This window comes from Oncorhynchus kisutch, linkage group LG3 (assembly GCF_002021735.2).
Source record: "Oncorhynchus kisutch isolate 150728-3 linkage group LG3, Okis_V2, whole genome shotgun sequence".
Classification (NCBI taxonomy): domain Eukaryota; kingdom Metazoa; phylum Chordata; class Actinopteri; order Salmoniformes; family Salmonidae; genus Oncorhynchus; species Oncorhynchus kisutch.
Genome location: NC_034176.2, coordinates 26,490,474 through 26,503,085, shown reverse-complemented (window position 1 = coordinate 26,503,085; position 12,612 = coordinate 26,490,474). Strand labels below are relative to the sequence as shown.

The following is a 12,612-nucleotide window of genomic DNA, read 5'->3' as shown; positions in this document are numbered from 1 at the left end:
ATGGAGTTAAAATGACAGCCATATTGGTCAATGAGACCTCCAAACCAGTCAAATTGGAATAAATGGCAGTAGAGGCATAACCTTGATTTTATTTATGCAGGAACATAAAAGTAAGGCAGGATATTAGAAATTGTGTAATATAATTATTGTCAACCTAAAAAATGGTCATCTAATTATAAATACAGTTGAAATGGGTTTTATACACATTTTCTGTATAAATCTCCTATAAAATATATGTAAACATACCCTAAATGTCTGCATTTTTGTTTTCTTGGAAAACTGTGTGTGCTATTATATGATACAATGGGTGCGTTCGTAAATTCGTTCTGACTCTCTTCTGAGTGTTCCAGAGCGCAGAATAACTGATTAATTTACGAAAGCTCAACACCCGTTGAATTTCACCGGTGTCAGTAAACATCGGCAAAAAAAAAACTTTATTAAATTGTTGCCAGCAGCACAGTTACAGTCACCAACGCTCTAGATACCATGAAAACAGCCTAACCAGCTCTGCTATGGCAAGTAAAATGGTTAGAGTGAGGTGTTCTTTCATTTATGCCTAGAAGTAGCTTACAAGCTAGTTAGCTTGGGTGCTTGACTGCAGTTGTGAGGTCAGAACGCTCGGATCAACCCTACTCCTCTGCAGGAGCTTCCAGGTTGCGCTCAAGACAAACAATGTATACGAAATGCTTCAGTCTGGTTTTAGACCCCATCATAGCACTGAGACTGCACTTGTGAAGGTGGTAAATGACCTTTTAATGGCATCAGACCGAGGCTCTGCATCTGTCCTCGCTAGAATTGCCCTGGCTAGAAAATTGCCCTCGCTAGAAGTCTGTGTTTCAGACATAAGGAAGTGGATGGCTGCAAACGTTCTACTTTTAAACTCGGACAAAACAGAGATGCTTGTTCTAGGTCCCAAGAAACAAAGAGATCTTCTGTTGAATCTGACAATTAATCTTAATGGTTGTACAGTCATCTCAAATAAAACTGTGAAGGACCTCGCCGTTACTCTGGACCCTGATCTCTCTTTTGACGAACATATCAAGACTGTTTCAAGGACAGTTTTCTTTCCATCTACGTAACATTGCAAAAATCCAAAACTTTCTGTCCAAAAATGATGCAGAAAAATTAGTCCATGCTTTTGTTACTTCTAGGTTAGACTACTGCAATGCTCTACTTTCAGGCTACCCGGATAAAGCACTAAATAAACTTCAGTTAGTGCTAAATACGGCTGCTTGAATCTTGACTAGAACCCAAAAATGTGATTATATTACTCCAGTGCTAGCCTCCCTACACTGGCTTCTTGTTAAGGCAAGGGCTGATTTCAAGGTTTTACCGCTAACCTACAAAGCATTACATGAGCTTGCTCCTACCTATCTCTCTGATTTGGTCCTGCCGTACATACCTACACGTACGCTACGGTCACAAGACGCAGGCCTCCTAATTGTCCCTAGAATATCTAAGCAAACAGCTGGAGACAGGGCTTTCTCCTATAGAGCTCCATTTTTATGGAATGGTCTGCCTACCCATGTGAGAGACACAGACTCGGTCGCAACCTTTAAGTCTTTACTGAAGACTCATCTCTTCAGTGGGTCATATGATTGAGTGTAGTCTGGCCCAGGAGTGTGTGGTTGAAGATATCCCTCTCGTGGTGTGGGGGCTGTGCTTTGGCAAAGTGGGTGGGGTTATATCCTTCCTGTTTGGCCCTGTCCGGGGCTATCATCGGATGGGGCCAGTGTCTCCTGACCCCTCCTGTCTCAGCCTCTAGTATTTATGCTGCAGTAGTTTATGTGTCGGGGGGCTAGGGTCAGTTTGTTATATCTGGACTACTTCTCCTGTCTTATCCAGTGTCCTGTGTGAATTTAAGTATGCTCTCTCTAATTCTCTCCTTCTTTCTCTCTCTCGGAGGACCTGAGCCCTAGGACCATGCCTCAGGACTACCTGGCATGAGGACTCCTTGCTGTCCCCAGTCCACCTGGCCGTGCTGCTGCTCCAGTTTCAACTGTTCTGCCTGCGGCTATGGAATCCTGACCTGTTCAACGGACGTGCTTCCTGTCCCAGACATGCTGTTTTCAACTCTCTAGAGACAGCAGGAGTGGCAGAGATACTCTTCATGATCGGCTATGAAAAGCCAACTGACATTTACTCCTGAGGTGCTGACTTGCTGCACCCTCGACAACTACTGTGATTATTATTATTTGACCATGCTGGTCATTTATGAACATTTGAACATCTTGGCCATGTTCTGTTATAATCTCCACCCGGCACAGCCAGAAGAGGACTGGCCACCCATCATAGCCTGGTTCCTCTCTAAGTTTTGGCCTTTTTAGGGAGTTTTTCCTAGCCACTGTGCTTCTACACCTGCATTGCTTGCTGTTTGGGGTTTTAGGCTGGGTTTCTGTACAGCACTTTGAGATATCAGCTGATGTACGAAGGGCTATATAAATACATTTTATTAGATTTTTTTCTAAGTAACTTTAGTTAAGTAAACGATTTTTCTTAAGAGTAGCTTTAGTGTAGCTTAACTTCTTCCTGTATTAAGTAATTGGTAGCTTGGTAAACTACTTCTTCAGAGTAGTTTCCACAACACTGATTCCAGAAGTGTGTATTAAAAATTGTTTTTGTCGCAAAACACTATAGCTTAGATCTATTGTTTAGCTGGAATGGAATGTTCATATCTTGTATATTTTACATACAGATCTCATATTACTGTATCATATTGTATTATTCAATTGCATAGTTCTTTATTAAAACATTTGACTGTGTAAAATCTTGCAGCACTTTTTTCTCTGAGAGGGAGGTGGACATATATACATTTGCAAAAAAATATGATTGTCCCTCTGAAATGAAACCATTTAGTGAAATGTATTTGTTTAACAATTCCATGCCATGATTATATGGGAAAAAATATACACCAATCTCTTTCATAAGCTCTTTAAACCAAAAAAATGCTAATTGGCCAACATTTCTGAAACTGCATATATAGCATTTTGGAATGAATCTCTTCATTTTTTGTTCTAAGATTGAATGCAATTAGTTAAAACAAAATTGGACATTTATTTTTTTATTTTGAATACGACCAGCTTTATATATAAATTGTCCACAATATTTTACTTAACATTTCTACACACTTATGAAAGTAAAGCAGAAAGGCTAAAATAAAAGAAACAATATCAAAATAAACAATAGAGCAACAAATCACTTGTACAACTAGATTATTATTCACATGAAAAAAAAGGCTGAATCCTAACACAAGTTTAGATTACTTGTGTGAAGTATTCCATCCCAAAAGATTTCAATAAGATTCTCACAATCCTGAGGATCAGGGGGAAGAACTCATGCACAGACAACACACATAACTCAAGTTAAGTAATCACAAAGTACAAATAAAAGTTGTCATTCAGTTGGATACATTTGAGTGAAATGATTGAATTTATGAAATGACCAATGCATTGTGGACAAAGGATGAGTCTACATCTACAATGGCATACTACCGTTTTTGCCAGTTGTTAAAAAGAGAAAATAATGTTCCTCTATTTGTCAAACATCCGAAAAATGTGAATAACGTACATTGCAAAACCATGAGAAACTTTACATTTCTCATGGCTTTCAATTAATTACTTTCATAACAATTTGGGCATCAATCACTGGCCATGTTTATGTAAAATACCTATTTTTACTACTACTGTGATTAACCAATCTTAATATGGAAAACCTATTGACTTCCAAGTTCAGAACTGCACAACTGTTAAGACTAAATAAAATGCAAAACAGTGCCTTGCATTCACATAAAAAAAAGTTACCACACCAGGGACAGACAGTTAATAAATAATGGTCCATTTCAATTGAGAAATAAATGTCTAAAATTCAGTGTGTTTAACCTGGGTGCCTTTCAGGTTTAACTGATAAAAAGTTCACTCAAATGATCGATGTTAAGCGGTCATTTAACACTTCAACCAATGCCCAATACTACTGCCACACTGTCAAAAGCCCAAACTTCCGAACTTGACCTTTGTTAAGCCATGACTTAAAACACTGTCATACACTATGTTGAGTCTCACGCCATATCTGATCATTCAATAAACCAGGTGTAGACCCAAACCGTACAACAGTTCTTAAAATAACACCCCATATATTGCCAGTTTCTCTTGCTTTACATGTAAGGGTCAAGTCCTTAATGACATATACATGCAAATTGCTAAAAGCCAAGCTTCAGTGGTGAAAACACGAATCAAGTATTGAATCTCTGCCACCGTAAAAGGAAGCTTTCATGCACTCAAGCACCCACAATCAAGAAATAAGTGTGTCCATTTGTGTTGATGTTGATTATAGAAAGCAGAGTATTTGCAGAGAATATCCATTGGGTACAGTTTTTGGATCACATATCTGTAGGTGTTTGAGACAAGGCCAATAGACGTGCTCATAGAGAAGCATGGATGTAAGAGAAAGAAGTGGCCGGGCTGGCTACATTAAGGCGTGTATGCAGGAGGCGGCTGGAACTGGTTGGCAATGTCATAATCGGCAGGATATGTTTCACTGCTCTCCTCCATCTCTGAGAGAAGCTCTAGAGCCTGCTCCTCCTCCTCTGTGGGGTAGTGGCGCAGCAGGTTGGCAGCTGTGGCCAGAATGGAGGCGCCGCCAGCCCCCGCCACCAGGTAGAAGCTAATGGCAAACGTGACATAGATGAGTGATCCGTGGTACTTCTTATGCTGCTGCTGTAGCGACAAGATGAGCTCTGAGGCCCAGTAGCAGAACCCGATTACTGTGGCACACTGCAGCACTAAAACCATAAAAAGAAAGAGCAGGCAGGGGAAAAAGGAAAGGGATTATTTGATTTCCATTGTTTCTACTCGGGCCAGTATTGTGATACTCATTAGTATCGTGGCAGAGAAACAAAACAATTTATTTTGAACTTATTTAGCAAAACAGCCCTAACGTTGGAAACAAACATCAATATATCATCCAGAGTCACATGCATTTATTTTCCAAGCTATAGCACACAATATTTACATACAGCAGGTTTTTAAAGGACCAAAGAGTTGCCTGCTTTGTGTTTCCATTTTTGCCATGGGAAAAATATTGCCATACTGATATCATACCAGCTCTAGTTTATACTTTGCCTTGAAATCGTTGTTACACTTTAGCTGAATCGCTAATTTCCTCTCTTGTCCATGGCCCAAATCCATTCATACCTGTGAGAATGTGGGCAAATGCGTATCTGCGGGTGATCTTGAGGGCAGGGTGCTTGGGCCCAAAGACATCCAAAAGGAAAGCTATCAAGCTGCATAGGATGCCCAGGAAGCAGAAGGCAGCAATGACCCTTAGCAGCAAGATGGTCTGGGAGTTCACACAATAATCTGAAGAAGAAGTTGGTGATAGTTAACACAAACCACAGGTAGTAGGTGCTTTGAGCCACTGTTGGCAAAATCATTACTTACCCTCCAGGAGTTTCGGGTCAATGTATCCCAGGACATCTGCCACTCCAAGCTCCTGCTTGGGACACGTCCCTCCATGAACTCGGACCCAAGCTGGTTCGGCCAAGGCCGTACATAGAGCCGTGATGGACAGTGCTCCGGGGAGGGCAGATGCCAGGCTTCGCTCTGGCTGCTTGGGCAGTGCAGTACCCCCTCTCCTTCGCCGGCTTCCGGGGACAGTGGTACCCGGTGGTGCATACATTGTCATCCAATTCCCACTTGGTCGTCAACCAGGAGTCAGTGCCTGATTTATAGCTATGCTAAGTCAGTCTTCAAATGACAGACAGCTTTTGTTTTGACAAAGCGTCCTTCTGTCTGTGAAATTATCAGCTAACTTAACTAAAACCGATAACGTTAGTGTAGGTCAACTGGTAACAATGTGTCAAATAAATAGGTTTAAGTCTATTCACAATGCGTAATCTCTTAAATTACTCAACAACAAAACAAATTGACCAATAATTTTCAGTCTAGCTAGCTACAAAGCTCAGACCTCGATGTAGGCCTGTTAGCAGCAGAAGCTAGCTAGTCTAAAATCCTAGTTGATTTACTTCAAACAAATAGTAACGTGAACTGACACCCATAATATATCAAATCTAAAGACATGATACTCACAATCTGTTCAAGCAATCTAAAACGCCCAGAGGACTTATACTAACGATATTACGCTAAAAACAAAAGGCAGCCAAGTAACTAGCTATCTTCCTGTAAAATTGTTTCCTTGTTCATCATCACTTCTTCATTTTAGATTTCATGTTACACCAGACCAAGGTACATTTGTTGTTATTACCGCCACCTACTGGGATATTCTGCAGTTACACTTTGGCCATTTGGTACAACGTGTCCATAAAACATGCAATGATTATCGCACTTACCTACGGAGAGGAAGAGAAAGTAGCACGTTGATATGGAGTATTTTCGGTAAAACGTTAGTTGCGAAATTTATTTACAAATACAAACCTCGTATTTGAAGTAGATGTTAGCTGTCTTCCTTGTTTATGTGTATGACGTTTGCATAGCTACGGCTAGCTTGCTGTTTTGGTAGCAGCATTATCAGTTGCCAATAACAAGTCACTAGCTAGATAGCAGCTTGCTAGCAATGAACGACACTGTGGCCCTTCTGCAGAAATTCAATGCGCATCCAGATTCCCGCTGTTGGTATGTGGCATGGAACCCCAAAGGCACATTGCTGGCATCATGCGGTGGTGACCGAGCCATTCGGATATGGGGAAGGGAAGGTAAATACGACAAATCCGCTGTGAAAATAACATTAAAAGCAGCATGTGCCCGCGGAAACCCCCCCAAAATTGAAGGGGGCGTTCCTGCATGTGGGCATTTCTGCATCTGCAGGCACCTCTTTTATATTTATATTGGTTTTTAAAGATCCACATTGCAGAAATCGCTCCGCCATTTCCTGGTTGCTACAATTCTGATCGTTCACCTAATTTAAGTTTGTGACAAAACAAGCAGTCATTGTACCATCTAAACCTTTGTGAAATCTTTTCCAAAGCCACATATATTGTATTTTTCAACTGTTTGAAGTTGGTCTACAAAACCAAAAGTGAAACTTAAGCACGGGAAACTTAAGCACATTTAACAGATCTACCGCTTCTTAGACTTGATTTCAATGAGAATAAAATATCTATATTTCTATGTGAATTTGGTCTGGTCGCTCAAAAAGTTACATTCTAGTTTTAAATTAGGGACAGGCGAGAAGCCAATGCCCTTCAGTACAGTAGGTGGTATTAATGCACAAACCATCATAAGGAGGATCGGTGGCGACAACGTTATCTAGCTAGCCGTACGCCAGTGGACATTCTGCTAGTTTAGCCATCTAGTCCTTAGGAAGACTCCGGTACACAGCAGACGGGAGTGTCACCGTGTGCTAGTTAACTAGCAGGCTAGCTAGCACATGGAGCGACAGTGTGCTAGCAATCTAGCTGACACGTGGTGTCGCTAACTATTAGCACACGGTGTTGCCTGTGTTTCATGCAGGAACCAATGGGATGATTGGGGGGATGCAGGAATGCCCACATGCCTGACTGCCACAAATTGCAGGTTGCAGTAGCATACTACTGGAAAAAATGACCCCATTTGATTATCTGTGTAGGTGACTCTTGGGAATGCAAGACCTTGCTCCAGGATGGACACCAGAGAACTGTCAGAAAGGTGGCATGGTCCCCATGTGGGAACTACCTGGCCTCAGCCAGCTTTGATGCCACAACCTGCATCTGGAAAAAGAAGAATGATGATTTTGAGGTGAGGGGACTGGTCACTGTGAACAGCTTACTACTGTATATGCATTTATGGTGATGATGGTAAGATATGGCCCTAGTTGAGAGCATCACACTGTCTCTGTTTCTTTCAGTGCTTGACTGTGTTGGAAGGACATGAGAATGAGGTCAAATGTGTGGCCTGGGCCCCATCCGGTAACTTGCTGGCCACCTGTAGTAGAGACAAGAGCGTCTGGATCTGGGAAGGTTAGTGCTGCATTAATATAGGAATAAAATGTGTTTCTATTTCTATCACGAGAAACAAGTATTAACATTCAACTGTTTCTCTGTATGTAGTTTTGAATAGTCTCTCACAATCTCTTTCCTTCTCAGTGGATGAGGAGAATGAGAATGAGTATGAGTGTGTGAGTGTGGTAAACTCTCATACACAGGATGTCAAGCATGTTGTCTGGCACCCAACACAGGAGGTACTGCCTATTTCATATACTGTTTCACTCCTTGTACTAATAGCAATGTTATATAATCTCGTGACATCCCATTGGTATTGCATTGCTTCTTTGGACTAATCGTTTCAGTATTCTGTACTCTGCATTCACTGTCTCCCCCCACTAAAGCTAAGTGATGTTCTCTGCGCAGCTCCTCGCCTCATGTAGCTACGACAACAATGTGTGTGTCTATAAAGAAGAGGATGATGACTGGGAGTGCAGGGCGACCCTGGAAGGACACACCTCCACTGTCTGGGGTTTGACCTTTGACCCAAGTGGCCAGCGACTGGCCTCCTGCAGTGATGACTGTACTGTGAAGATATGGAAAGAATGTCAGCCAGAAGGTGGGCAGGGTGAGAAAGATACACACAATGCTCCATAGATGGTGTGGTGAAAAGGAAGGTCAACTTTTTTTTTTTACAGAAGGCACTGACGTGGCTTGGAAATGTGTTTGTACCCTTTCAGGGTTTCATGGACGGACAGTGTATGATATTGCATGGTGAGAGTCCTCTTTATAGAAATACAGTGGGGCAAAAAAGTATTTAGTCAGCCACCAATTGTGCAAGTTCTCCCACTTAAAAAGATGAGGCCTGTAATTTTCATCATGGGTACACTTCAACTATGACAGACAAAATGAGAAAAGAAATCCAGGCAATCACATTGTAGGATTTTTAATGAATTTATTTGCAAATTATGGTGGAAAATAAGAATTTGGTCACCTACAAACAAGCAAGATTTCTGGCTCTCACAGACCTGTAACTTCTTCTTTAAGAGGCTCCTCTGTCCTCCACTCGTTACCTGTATTAATGGCACCTGTTTGAACTTGTTATCAGTATAAAAGACACCTGTCCACAACCTCAAACAGTCACACCCCAAACTCCACTATGGCCAAGACCAAAGAGCTGTCAAAGGACACCAGAAACAGAATTGTAGACCTGCACCAGGCTGGGAAGACTGAATCTGCAATAGGTAAGCAACTCGGTTTGAAGAAATCAACTGTGGGAGCAATTATTAGGAAATGGAAGACATACAAGACCACTGATAATCTCCCTCGATCTGGGGCTCCACGCAAGATCTCACCCCGTGGGGTCAAAATGATCACAAGAACGGTGAGCAAAAATCCCAGAACCACACGGGGGGACCTAATGAATGACTTGCAGAGAGCTGGGACCAAAGTAACAAACGCCTACCATCAGTAACACACTACGCCGCCAGGGACTCAAATCCTGCAGTGCCAGACCTGTCCCCCTGCTTAAGCCAGTACATGTCCAGGCCCGTCCGAAGTTTGCTAGAGAGCATTTGGATGATCCAGAAGAAGATTGGGAGAATGTCATATGGTCAGATGAAACCAAAATATAACTTTATGGTAAAAACTCAACTCGTTGTGTTTGGAGGACAAAGAATGCTGAGTTGCATCCAAAGAACACCATACCTACTGTGAAGCATGGGGGTGGAAACATCATGCTTTGGGGCTGTTTTTCTGCAAAGGGACCAGGACGACTGATCCGTGTAAAGGAAAGAATGAATCGGGCCATGTATCGTGAGATTTTGAGTGAAAACCTTCCATCAGCAAGGCCATTGAAGATGAAACGTGGCTGGGTCTTTCAGCATGACAATGATCCCAAACACACCGCCCGGGCAACGAAGGAGTGGCTTTGTAAGAAGCATTTCAAGGTCCTGGAGTGGCCTAGCCAGTCTCCAGATCTCAACCCCATAGAAAATCTTTGGAGGGAGTTGAAAGTCCGTGTTGCCCAGCAACAGCCCCAAAACATCACTGCTCTAGAGGAGATTGCATGGAGGAATGGGACAAAATACCAGCAACAGTGTGTGAAAACCTTGTGAAGACTTACAGAAAACGTTTGACCTCTGTCATTGCCAACAAAGGGTATATAACAAAGTATTGAGAAACTTTTGTTATTGACCAAATACTTATTTTCCACCATAATTTGCAAATAAATTCATAAAAAATCCAACAATGTGATTTTTCTGGATTTTTTTCTTCTCATTTTGTCTGTCATAGTTGAAGTGTACCTATGATGATTACAGGCCTCTCTCATCTTTTTAAGTGGGAGAACTTGCACAATTGGTGGCTGACTAAATACTTTTTTGCCCCACTGTATATACTAACGTTCAAAAGTTTGGGGTCACTTAGAAATGTTTTTTTTTTTTAAGAAAAGCAAAAAAAATTGGCCATTCAAATAACATCAAATTGATCAGAAATACAGTGTAGACATTGTTAATGTTGTAAATAATTATTGTAGCTGGACACTGCAGATTTAAAAACTTAAAAAAATATATATCTACATAGGCCCGTTATCAGCAAACATCACTCCTGTGTTCCAATGGCACATTTTGATAGCTAATCCAAGTTTATCGTTTTAAATAGCTAATCGATCATTAGAAATCCCTATTTCAATTATGTTAGTACAGCTGAAAACTGTTGTCCTGATTTAAAGAAGAAATAAAACTGGCCTTCTTTAGACTAGTTGAGTATCTGGAGCATCAGCATTTGTGGGTTCGATTACAGGCTCAAAATGGCCAGAAACAAAGCACTTTCTTCTGAAACTCGTCAGTCTATTCTTGTTCTGAGAAATGAAGGCTATTCTATGTGAGAAATTGCAAAGAAACTGCCAAGAAACTGAAGATCTCATACAACGTTGTGTACTGCTCCCTTCACAGAACAGTGCAAACTGGCCCAAACAAGAATAGAAACTGTGGGAGGCCCTGGTGCACATCTGAGCAAGAGGACAAGTACATTTCTGTCTAGTTTGAGAAACAGATGCCTCACAAGTCCTCAACTGGCAGCTTCATTAAATAGTACCCACAAAACACCAGTCTCAACGTAAACAGTGAAGATGCGACTCCGGGATGCTGGCCTTCTAGGCGGTTGCAAAGAAAAAGCCACATCTCAGACTGGCCAATAAAAAGAAAGAATTTAAATGGGCAAAAGAACAGACACCGGACAGAGGAAGATTGGAAAAAAGTGTTATGGACAGACTAACCTAAGTTTGAGGTGTTCGAATCACAAAGAACATTCGTGAGATGCAGAACTTGACGCCATCTGTCAAGCATGGTGGAGTCAATGTGATGGTCTGGGAGTGCTTTGGGGGTGGTAAAAGTGGGAGATTTGTACAGGGTAAAATGGATCTTGAAGAAGGAAGGCTATCACTCCATTTTGCAACGCCTTGCCATACCCTGTGGACGGCGCTTAATTGGAGCCAATTTCCTCCAGGACAATGACCCAAAGCACAGCTCCAAACTATGCAATAACTATTTAGGGAAGAAGCAGTCAGTTATTCTGTCTAATGGATTGGCCAGCACAGTCACCGGATCTAAACCCTATTGAGCTGCTGTGGGATCAGCTTGACCGTATGGTACGTAAGAAGTGCCCATCAAGCCAGTCCAACTTGTGGGAGGTGCTTCAGGAAGCATGGGGTGAAATTTCCTCAGATTACCTCAAAAATTGACAACTAGAATGCTGAAGATCTGCAGGGCTGCAATTGCTGCAAATGGAGGATTCTTTGAACGAAAGCAAAGTTTGAAGGACACTATTATTTATAACCTTGTCAACATTTTTGCAACTCATGTATGTTTTCATGGAAAGAAATATCCTTGTTAAGTGGCCCCAAACTTTTGGAAGGTAGGTTATATTTGAACGGATTTACATATTTTAAAATGTAGCCAGATTCACCAAGTCAGTACTCTTTGGTTGTTCTCAGGTGTCCACTGACTGGTGCCCTGGCGACTGCATGTGGTGATGACGGAGTACGTGTGTTTAAGGAGGATGAGACGGCTGACCCAGACCAGCCTGCTTTCTCCCTGTCTGCCCATGTACCCAAGGCCCACACCCAGGATGTCAACTGTATCGCCTGGCACCCCAAGGAGGCTGGGCTCCTTGTCTCCTGCAGTGACAATGGGGAGATAGCAGTCTGGAACTACCAGTCTGGGGTCTGAGAACATGTACAGTATGTTGGGCTAGTTAGGACTTCCAGATCCAGTATTTAACAATGCTGAATTTACCTTGTACTGTCAAGGGTGCGAACAGCACTGAAATTGTCATGTATGATGTTTATTATTAATCCCTCTTGCAATAACCTGTTTTAATGAGGTTAGAGTGGTTTTGATTTCATTATACTGATACCTGCCTGTGCACTTGAGGTTCAAAACTGAATGTGGGCCCTAAATGTCATAATTATGTATTTGATTAACAATACAATATACACATTCCAATGGTGTTTTGTAATATCAAGAAAATAATATTGTCATCGCTATTTAATCAAGGGATTCAGCACACTTATGTCTAGATGCTAGATAAATGTTTCCAGAAAACACTTCTAGTAAGCATTGATGGAAAATGTCTTCGCTTTCACCTTTTATATTAATTGTTCATAAAGATGGTCTTCAGATTTATATTAATTTACAGTC

The 12,612-nt window shown here is 41.6% G+C and overlaps 2 protein-coding genes across 6 annotated transcripts; one reads left to right on the top strand and one right to left on the bottom strand.

Moving 5' to 3' along the window:
• Window positions 1–3,045: 3,045 nt before the first annotated feature.
• LOC109879091 (transmembrane protein 127) lies at window positions 3,046–7,400 on the bottom strand. 3 transcript variants are annotated; one of them, XR_004208722.1, is made up of 5 exons: window positions 6,429–6,545; window positions 6,084–6,343; window positions 5,436–5,638; window positions 5,190–5,354; window positions 3,046–4,777 (listed from the first exon to the last, which is right to left on the bottom strand). XR_004208722.1 is itself a non-coding variant. In XM_020471293.2 (4 exons), the coding sequence occupies exons 2-4, from the start codon at window positions 5,677–5,679 to the stop codon at window positions 4,467–4,469; spliced, it is 720 nt and encodes a 239-aa protein (XP_020326882.1). In that variant the 5' UTR covers window positions 5,680–5,715; window positions 6,429–7,400; the 3' UTR covers window positions 3,046–4,466. The 3 variants fall into 3 exon arrangements, 2 of the variants coding, with proteins under 2 accessions (XP_020326882.1, XP_031675595.1); XM_020471293.2 differs by lacking the exon at window positions 6,084–6,343 and having other exon boundaries at window positions 5,436–5,715; window positions 6,429–7,400; XM_031819735.1 differs by lacking the exon at window positions 6,429–6,545 and having other exon boundaries at window positions 5,436–5,715; window positions 6,084–6,277.
• LOC109879073 (probable cytosolic iron-sulfur protein assembly protein ciao1-B) lies at window positions 6,282–12,609 on the top strand. 3 transcript variants are annotated; one of them, XM_020471270.2, is made up of 7 exons: window positions 6,282–6,706; window positions 7,579–7,727; window positions 7,837–7,948; window positions 8,075–8,169; window positions 8,339–8,531; window positions 8,611–8,686; window positions 11,907–12,609. In XM_020471270.2, the coding sequence occupies exons 1-7, from the start codon at window positions 6,568–6,570 to the stop codon at window positions 12,139–12,141; spliced, it is 999 nt and encodes a 332-aa protein (XP_020326859.1). In that variant the 5' UTR covers window positions 6,282–6,567; the 3' UTR covers window positions 12,142–12,609. The 3 variants fall into 3 exon arrangements, with proteins under 3 accessions (XP_020326859.1, XP_020326853.1, XP_031675594.1); XM_020471264.2 differs by having other exon boundaries at window positions 8,339–8,540; XM_031819734.1 differs by having other exon boundaries at window positions 6,326–6,706; window positions 8,339–8,540; window positions 8,653–8,686.
• The last annotated feature ends 3 nt before the right edge of the window (window positions 12,610–12,612 follow it).

Coding starts and splice junctions, on each gene's coding strand:
- LOC109879091 (XM_020471293.2), bottom strand. CDS start 5,679: ATGACAATGTATGCACCACCGGGTACCACTGTCCCCGGAAGCCGGCGA. Junction 5,355..5,435: donor TGACCCGAAACTCCTGGAGG/GTAAGTAATGAT, acceptor CTTCTTCTTCAG/ATTATTGTGTGAACTCCCAG. Junction 4,778..5,189: donor ATTTGCCCACATTCTCACAG/GTATGAATGGAT, acceptor TTATGGTTTTAG/TGCTGCAGTGTGCCACAGTA.
- LOC109879073 (XM_020471264.2), top strand. CDS start 6,568: ATGAACGACACTGTGGCCCTTCTGCAGAAATTCAATGCGCATCCAGAT. Junction 6,707..7,578: donor TCGGATATGGGGAAGGGAAG/GTAAATACGACA, acceptor TTATCTGTGTAG/GTGACTCTTGGGAATGCAAG. Junction 7,728..7,836: donor AGAAGAATGATGATTTTGAG/GTGAGGGGACTG, acceptor TGTTTCTTTCAG/TGCTTGACTGTGTTGGAAGG.